Source organism: Ictalurus punctatus, chromosome 20 (assembly GCF_001660625.3).
Source record: "Ictalurus punctatus breed USDA103 chromosome 20, Coco_2.0, whole genome shotgun sequence".
NCBI classification, from domain to species: domain Eukaryota; kingdom Metazoa; phylum Chordata; class Actinopteri; order Siluriformes; family Ictaluridae; genus Ictalurus; species Ictalurus punctatus.
In genome coordinates, this window is record NC_030435.2 from 7,077,832 (window position 1) to 7,087,726 (window position 9,895).

Sequence of the window (9,895 nt, forward strand, 5' to 3'; positions counted from 1 at the left end):
TCTGTGGAGTGCATGATCAAGCACTTATGCTCAAGTGTTGATAATATAGACTCAATTGTGTCTCATTGAAATATTAGCTCCGAGCGTGTGTGTGTGTGTGTGTGTGTGTGTGTGTGTGTGTGGATATGGGACACCATATACCTTGTTTTAAACAAAAGATTACGAATGGATCAGACCACACACACACATACACACACACACACAAAGACACAAGACACTAAATGTACTCAGTACTAAGTAAGGGCACTAAAAAGCAGAGTGGTCTTAAGTATTGTCATTCCTTTGAATCTTTATCTCCACTAAGGGCTAAGAAGTCTCTTTAGAGCAGTCGAGCTTGTGCGTGTCACTTCTTATAGACGTAACCCTCAAGGCTGCCTCCATGTCCTCTACGCTCTTGTCTCTTTGGCTAGTGAACTAAACAAAATCTTGCTGTAAGAGCATTATCAGCAGACCGCCTTCCCAGAGTGAGTTCTCTCTCTCAGCCGTTCTCTCTCTGTCTCTCTGATAAACAAGGTGCAATGTGTACATGCATGATTCCTCTCTACATGCAATTCAAAACACGCCACGGACAGTCGAAAGCTAATAATCAAATAATAAAAGCTCCCTCACAACAAAACAACACATTTCATCTGCACAACAGCGTGTGCTTTGTAAACATGCCTGTTTCAATGTCATACCTTTACAATGTTTCCCTTTTTTCCCCTCATAAATGCAGTGTCAGAAAGAAAAGCTTTGAAATAAGTCATGAATAAGAGTTATTTGTATATATGAACTCTCTTATAATCTCTCTATAAATTATAAGCTTCATCCCATCTCCCAATAAAGCTAAATCATTTTACTTTTATAATGATTTGGTAACTAAATAGCCAATTATATCTGTATATATATCTATATCTATCTATATATCTATCTATCTATATATATATATATATATATATATATATATATATATATATATATATATATATATGTAGTTGAAATGAAGTCATTTCAAATCATGGCAATGAATATATCACAAAGTATAATGATAGAACCATTTTTTTACTCATTTCCTTGTGCACTTTTTTCTTCTCCTTCTCTTCTTTATGATACGATAGACCAAAACAGAGACAGAGGACATCTTGGGGCAGGGCACTGTGAAATAAAGGTGCCATCAGGAAGTAGACTGGGAGAGAAGAAAAGGAACGAAGAAACAAATATCTGTTAAATATCTGTTTAGATCCCCGAACATTGTTTTCTTCAGCTTGACTTCAGCATGACTCACTGACAAAACCCGAGCATAAACAGTCATTTTCTTCCATGACTATGATCCATAGCAGGAATGACACTCTCCTGCTATCTTGTGCAATTTTTTTTTTCTTTTCGCCAGAAAGTAAGAGGAGTAGTCGTAAGGTGATCCAAGACATTGTTGTTCCTGTAGCATGTTGCAAGTCCGTCACCTTTTCCTGACGGCTCTTCCGCTCTTTTGTCCTCTCCCAGCCCTCGTATTATCCTTGAGACTCTCCAGAAACAAGAATCTCAGAATATATGTTTACTCTCCCTCTTGCACTCTCCCCATCATCCCTCTCATGCAACATCACAACACTATCTAACACATGGGAATGGAGTGGTTGGTGGAAATGGGGGGGTGGTTTGGTAAGGCTACTCCCTATCCCTTACTATCAACATTCAACCCCTTGACTCCATTTAAAAGATGGTAATAGAAGATCAAACGTAAGCCGACTCGCTGGACTGGGTCCTGCCCAGGTTTGGAGGCTGTGACAGGTGCGCCATGTCCTTCTTGCGGATCTCACAGATAGACTTGCGGCGTGCCTGGACACCCCGGATGGCCGTCTTGATCTTCCTCCAGCCCAGGTGGTTGAGCTCGGCCAGGTTGAGCACCACACAGATGCCGCTCACGGCAAACATAAACACCAGGAAGACTGTCTTCTCGGTGGGGCGCGACACGTAGCACTCCACTTCTTTTAGGCATGGATAGCGATCACACTCAAAGATGGCTGGTACGCTGAAGCCATACAAGAAGTACTGGCCTGCCAGGAAGCCGATCTCCAAGGCATTACGGAACACGACCTGGATGACGTAGAAACGAGAAATACCTTCTTGCCGACGCACTTTGGAGCTCTTGCTGTGGGTGAGGCCACGTGCTACATTAGGGATCTCTTTAACCTCTAGGCAGTCAGGCTCATCTTTGCCACCACTGCTGTCTGGGTGCTGCACCAGGATACCGTTGACGCTGCGAACCTTGCGGGTGCCTTCTCGGCTGTAGTCCTTTTCCAGCATTGGATAGAGGAAGGAATAGCGGCGATCACGCTGTTTAGCCGACTGGTGCACGGAATAGGTAATGAAGCACAGACTTGGCGTGCACACCAGGATGATCTGAAAGACCCAGTAGCGGATGTGTGAGATGGGGAAGGCCTTGTCGTAGCAGGCCTGGTTGCAGCCGGGTTGGAGTGTGTTACATAGGAACATTGTCTGCTCGTCCTCATACACCGTCTCACCCACAATGGCTACAATGAGGATCCGGAAGATCACAACCACCGTCAGTAGAATCCTAAAGAGAAAAAAAAAGGGAAGAGTGGGTAAAACAAATTTAAAAACCTTATGAAAGCAAAAAGAGGCTTCTGCTGACGTAAATCTTTTCACTCACATGCTAATTAGCCATATTTGTGCTATTCAAATGAGCCTTTTTCCTGCTCATGCTTTTCATGGCGGTCTCTGCTCGTTTATTGAAGCAGCCTATTTTGAAAGTGAGGGCTGACGTAGCCACGCACTCAGCCACTAATTATAGCAGCGTCTTCCATGCCATTAAACCCTGTTTATACGGTTAACCTTCATCAGCAAATTTCAGAGCAGATGTTTCATTTCATTCGAGCAGTTCTGTTCTTTCACTCTAGAGCAATGGGCATGTAGCACACCTTGATTCATAAGCATATACAACTATTTCTGGACATGTGTTCAATTGAAAGAACGAGACAGAGGCTGTGTAATGTGTACAAGGATTGTTAGTGTGTAAATTTTTATATATGATAATAATGTAATTGTACATATACCAGTATCCCCATCCTATTTACATTACAAAAGTAACCACATAAATGACAAATCAGGCGTGTTGATACAAAGACAAAAGCAAAACTGATATATTTTCCAGTGTAGGTTTAATTGCAATATTGAGGTGCAGCTGGTATAAGTGGGCTAGCTGGCATCCACATTTTTTTTTTTTTTTAAATATATATATTAATGTCTTATTTCTGACCTTTCTGGAACCAAGCACAACAGCGCCACCAGTGGTCATAAGAAAAACACACAGAATGGTATGAAGTAGAAACGCAGGAGCTGATTAGTTTCTTTCTCGCCCAGACTGTCGATTCATGCAGCCTAAATAGTAGGCTTTTTCCCCATAAAACTCCTCTGAGGGGAGGGGGGGTACAGTGGCTTAGTGGTTAACACACTTGCCTTGTACCGCCAGGGTTGGTGGTTTGAATCCCACCTCCGCCCCATGTGCGCAGAGCTTGCATGTTCTCCCCATCCTTCAAGGATTTCCTCCAGATGCTCCAGTTTCCTCCCCCAGTCTACAGACTTGTGATGTAGGCTGATTGGCAACTTCAAATTGTCTGTAATATGTGTGCGATTGTGCCCTGCGATGGGTTGGAACCCTGTCCAGGGTGTCCCCCACCTTGTGCCCAGAGCTCCCTGGGACCCTGTGTAGGAGAAGCGGTACAGAAAATGGATGGATGGATGGATATTCAGAGGAACCAAGACATAAAGCAAGTAAGGCATTACAGACTTATTATTACATATATGTCTGTAACGGTGTGTGCAATAGTTTATTCCACATCATTCTTATTATGCCGTCAAAGAAACCTTGTACTCAATCCACATAGTTTCATGGTCGAGATATTGATTAATATTATATTTTAGCCCTTCCATCTAATATCACGAGAAGCCGTCACTGTACAATGCACAATTCCATCATTTTCCATTATATCTTTTTTTAAAAATGGGAGCCACCTGTCCTTTCGGCACATTTGCAAAGGTGTTTAATGAATATTATATTTCATTTGGACAGCGCTCTTGCTTTCTAATCCAAGTCATAATGGCGTTGCATTCCAGCTTTGTAGTCAAAGAGGACCAGGAATAATCTGCACCAAGTTACACACAGTTGCCCAGCATTGCCCAGCCTGTTGTTGGGGTGGTGCTTGTGGGGGAAGCACTAGCACCTCCTGAAATCTGGATTTAGTCCAAGCTGAAAATGAAAATGTTTCTTGCTGAAAGACACCTCAGGAATGTCAGATACATAACTGGAATTCTGCAGTTGTGTACAGTTACAAATACAAAATGGAGGAAAGCATGTACGCAAGAAGGAAAGGTAAATCATATTGCAGGGATGGAAGTCATGCACGCACAAACACACACACACACACACACACACACACACACACACACACACATAGGAGATTAATAAAATGAAATGAAATGGAAAGCAAAATCTCATCAGGAAATGAATTATATAATGCTTCCACATGCAACCATTTAATCTGCACTGGAGCCAGTAGAGGCATTCTTGCATTAGTAGTTGTTTTAATGCCATCCAATAGCTTTAGATTATCCATTGTCCCAACCCCCACCTACTCCTTCTTTTCATGAGCGTTTTTTCCTCCTGATATCATCCGATATTATTTCTAGCTTTTTCACACCCAATGAAAAAAGCAGCAATGTGAAACATTATATTTGTACTGTTCATTCTAAATAATTATTTAAACAACACTTTGTTATGAAAGTGTCATAACAAACATTACTGAAATGATTGCCTAATTTTTTTTAACTAAAAAAAAGTCATTACTAGCCCAGAAGTTAAAAAAAAGTGATTTACTGCATGACACAGAAATCAAATTCTAGCAGGCTGGTGCATTATATTGCAGAAAATCTGCCAACTGACATCATGATGTATTTTATTCCCTGATGGTGACTGTAGTGCATGTGGGAGAAAGAGATTAACGAAGCCAGTCACCCTGTAGCTACTTAGTCAAGAGAAGAGAGGCAATAAGAGTGGAGTAGAGAGGGAGATTGGGGGGAAGGGGGGAGGTGGGTGTTACCCACAACTCCATCCTCTTTTGCACCCATCTCTCTGCGCCTGTTGCCATGGGAACAGCACAGGGCAGAAAGAGAGCAGGAGAACAAGAGAGCGAGGTCGGCATAAGCCGAAGCAGTTACTGTATGCGATAACGACCGGCTGTTGAAGGACCTGCTGCTTTTTCACCCACCAGCTGCCTGAAATGGTGGTAGATGAGAATTTTCGCACCTGATATCGACTCATTTATATCCCTTCTATGAACGCACACAGGCTTTAAGACATCCACTGGTACCACATTTGTACAGCCACCCATGAAATTAAATTCTGTTCAGCATAATTACTTGCCATCTCTCAAAGGAAATGGGGTACTAAATAGAGAACTAAAGATAATGTACAAAACTCATATATGTTAAAACGGGAGCTTAAAACACTAATGGTGTTGGATTTACAGACTGGTGACGTTGTGGTGCATGTGATGTTCATGGCCAAGCTGTAGGTGCTTTGGACCACGTCAGCATGGTTATTTTCTTTGCTTATTCCATAGAATTACCTTTGTATACTGGTCTGTAAGTACAAAAACGGTCTCTCAGACTGATGCTGACTGTAGCCATTCAGCAGTGTGCATGTGATGTTGAATAAGGACCTGCTCTTTCCGTACTCTTTACTCTTTTGATTTAAAGTCTCCATGAAATCAAAATCGAAGTTTTATGGCTTTTAGTGTGAAGCTAGTGCACTCCAAAATGATGACAAAATTCAAACATGTCATTTATGTGTCTTACAGCTGGTTTATACTATAGGGCCAAAAGTATGTGGACACCTGTCCATCACACCCATATGTGCTTTTTGAACATCCCATTCCAGATTTAGTCCCGCTTTGCTATTATAATAACCTCCATTCTTTTTGTATGTCTTTCCACTAGATTTTGGAGCATGGCTGTGGGGATTTGCTCATTCAGCCACAAAAGAATTATTGAGGTCAGGCACAGATGTTGGCCTGGGGCACACTCCAGCATTCCAGTTCATCCCAAAGGTGTTCAGTGGGGTTGATGTAAGGTCTCTGTGCAGGCCACTCTGAAGCAAGCGTGTCAGTTAAAGTCTGGAGAAGAACTGTGTTCTCTAACTGAAAGTTTTCAGAGACACTCAGTAAAACCTATTATAATTTCTTATTCTTATTTTTAGGGGACCTGGTGGCTTAGTGGTTAGCAAGTGTGCCTCACACCTCCAGGGCTGGGGGTTCGATTCCCGCCTCTACCCTGTGTGCGTGGAGTCTGCATGTTCTCCCTGTTCTCTCTTCGGGGGCCTACTCCAGGTACTCCGGTCTCCTCCCCCAGTGCATGGCATGCACTGTAGGTTGACTCGCCTTTCCAAATTGTCCATAGTGTTTGAAAGGGTGTGCGAATGTGCCCTGCACTGGGTTGGCACCATGGCCTTGTGCCCCAATTCCCTTGGTTCCAAGGGCTGCAGGCTCCTCACGAACCTGCATAGGATAAGCGGTATAGAAAATGGATGGATGGATGGATTCTTATTATTATCATTTCTAATTACTTAATACAACTTCACATATTGTACCTGAGACTAATATATATATATATATATATATATATATATATATATATATATATATATATATATATATATATATATATATATATATATATAAAGCAAAGTGCTGTCACATCAAATATTGATAACTTCAAATGCTGATAACTTTAACAATAAAGACTTCAAGTTAAAACTAAAATGAATTCAGAAATGACTCTGATGCTCATATTCACGAGTTGCTCATACGAATACAAGTTCCTGGTCACACAATTGCACTTTTTGACTATATAGTATACACTAACAGAAGGGAATTATTTATAATTGCACTATCCGGTCTGGTCAACCAAATGAGGATGGGTTTCTGTTTTTCTGTAAAGTTGCTTTGTGATGATTGTTCATTATATAAAGTGCTACATGGATAAAAATTGAGTTAAATTGAATTGAAATTTTACTTTGGTCCGTTTGTTACTGTTTACTGCTGTTTATAGTATTTCCTTAATTGTTGAAAAAGTTTAATTGAATCATTTTTGAAGGCATCTTTACAGCATTTCTTGGCATGTTCCTAAGACTTTTGCACTGTACTGTATGTGATACAAAGATAGAGCTGTTCCTAACCCTAACCCATAATTGCAATCTCAATTCAATTCAATTCAGTTCAATTTTATTTGTATGGCACTTTTAACAATGGACAGAAAGACAGTACATACATTCAGGATAGAAATTGTAGATGTTAAATTTATCCCTAATCACAGGGTTAGCACCTTGGAACCGATATATACTGTATGCCCTGAAAAAATGTTGCAATTGTGACTCTGAAAGAACATTCAACAGTATATATTTGGTACTGTGTTGGTTCTGCATATTGTGAATGTTTGTTTAGTGGGAGGACGATGATCTTTGCACAATGGCACAGTGGGTAGCATTGCATCCTCACAGCTCTAGGGTCCCTGGTTCAATCCTGAGCTCAGGTTACTCTCTGTGTGAAGTTTTACATGTCCTTCCCAAGTTTCCTTTGGGTTTGCCAGTTTTCTCCCAGCTCCCAATAAACACGCCAGTAGGTGGATTGGACAGATGGACTGGTATATATATTCAGGATGTGTCCCTCCTGGGGATAGGCTCTGGATCCATGCTGAACAGGATAAAGTGTTTACTGATGATGAATGATCAGAATCATTCATTATAGCATTTAATCCCTCCTCTTTATTTTCTTTTGTGTTTACTATTTTGTTTGCTCTGTTGTTGTTTCTATTTAGGATATAAATGTAAAATGTGGTAATTAAATGCAGAGCTAGTATAATAGACTATTTTGACAAGTCTGGCAGTCAGTATGTCCATCCATCCATCCATCCATCTTCTACCGCTTACTCCTTCTTCAGGGTCACAGGGAAACCTGGAGCCAATCCCAGGGAGAATCGGGCACAAGGCGGGGTGCACCCTGGACAGGCTGCCAATCCATCGCAGGGCACAATCACACACACACACTCACACACCCATTCATACACTACGGACACACGCCAGTCAGCCTACCATGCATGTCTTTGGACTGGGGGAGGAAACCGGAGTACCCAGAGGAAACCCCCGCAGCACGGGGAGAACATGCCAGTCTTCTCGCATGTTCCTCCTAGGATGTGTTACTTTTCACCCTGCCAATAACTAACCTCAGAAAAGCTCATAAATAACTTAAATTTCTTCCTAGGATGTGTTACTTTTCAGCCTGCCAATAACTAACCTCAGAAAACCTCATAAATAACTTAAATAATAAAGCAAAATCAGTTCTTAAATCATCTCATAAATGCTCAAAAAGCAGCAAGGTAGTTCGTCTGGTTGCATGGTTGATTTTCTAAAGCATGGTCACTTTTTTCCCAGTGTCTTTTCTTCATCATTTGTCAGTGAAGGATATTAAGCAAATCCGGTGTCCCTGTTGTTCATCTGCTTGAATAATTGACTTTTATGCCTTCATAGAGTGCTACACACAGTCCCATCCCCTGTGAACAAGCCCCTTTGCCTTTGTTTTGAAGATGTCACTTGGGAAAAAGCTCCAGGACAGTGGAAGGTTAACTGTAATCCAGATTAATCCACCCCAAATCTGACATGCCAGTCTGATAAAAGCCCTGGAAAAACAGTTACAACCTACAAGCTTTAATGTACTTAACCACCTTTATTAAGAATAAATAAATAAAAATGTTATTGCAGTAATGGTCTCTAGCAAGAAATGTGCCCTGTTATGTCATGTGTCATGATTATTTTACAGATCTCCAAATAACTCCATACAGTATTGCATATAGAGCTGGAAATGTTATTAGTCTGAAAAGAACGAAGTGAGAAATTCTGTCAATATTTAAATGGAGAGGAATTTGTGTTTTCATATTCGGGTTATGCACAAGTTTAAGTCAATTTCTAGTGCACCAAATTGCCTGTGTGTAGTTCAATCTTCCAAGATTTTTCTTTAGCTTCTAGATCAAGTACTTAAATACAAGCACGTGCCTTTAATTCAGAAAAAAAAAGAAAGAAAAAAAACACAGATAGAAAATGATATGGGAACTGAAAATATAAAAAGATATTGTTTTATTCATTTACTGTTAAATGTCATACAATGTAACATAAAAGTAAGAGACAATTTTAAAATACAAAATAAGAAAAGATGATAATAATATTAATAATAATGATATGATAATGAGAATGAGAAGATGGCAAACACTGGAATAATCCTCTAATATGAAACCATTCATATTCAGCAATATTAGGCAGCTTTAAAATAGCACTTGATCCAGCACATCCTATTATTTAGCATTTCATTTTTTTTTATATTGTGCACAACTTAATAAAGCATTGAGATACTAAATCAAGGTTATGATATTGTAATGTGTGCATGGGACATAACATTTTTTTATCACTGATTTTGTAGTTAATTAATTATTTTTAATAAAATAACGCCAGCAGGGAATAAACTGGCCAAGCATTTATGTGCTACACTTATAGCTTAGTTTAAGTTCATTCATGACTTCATATGCATAAAAATTGACGCCTTCACAATGTCTCAGATTAAGATGGGTCTCCTCTGAGGTCCTCATACTATTAATTAATGAACAGACATTTAATGAACATATTTCTGTATTTAATATTGGCCTCTAATGGATTTCCATAGTTAGGTGTATTTATAGCACAAAACATAAATTCCAGTGTGACACATTGTGGTTACTTCAAACTGACTGACAGTGGTGCTGGACTTAATACTACTACTCCTCGCTCAAGCTGATATCTTGTATAACTTCTGAATAGCAC

General features: G+C 40.1%; 1 protein-coding gene across 1 annotated transcript in view; it reads right to left on the bottom strand.

Moving 5' to 3' along the window:
- Nucleotides 1–1,010: 1,010 nt before the first annotated feature.
- Nucleotides 1,011–9,895, bottom strand: part of LOC108280251 (gap junction delta-2 protein) — a 29,996-nt gene continuing 21,111 nt past the window's right edge. Inside the window, exon 2 of the mRNA XM_017495100.3 lies at nucleotides 1,011–2,551. Coding sequence (XP_017350589.1) covers nucleotides 1,708–2,551 — 844 coding nt within the window. The 3' untranslated portion in view covers nucleotides 1,011–1,707. The remainder of the gene's footprint in view (nucleotides 2,552–9,895) is intronic.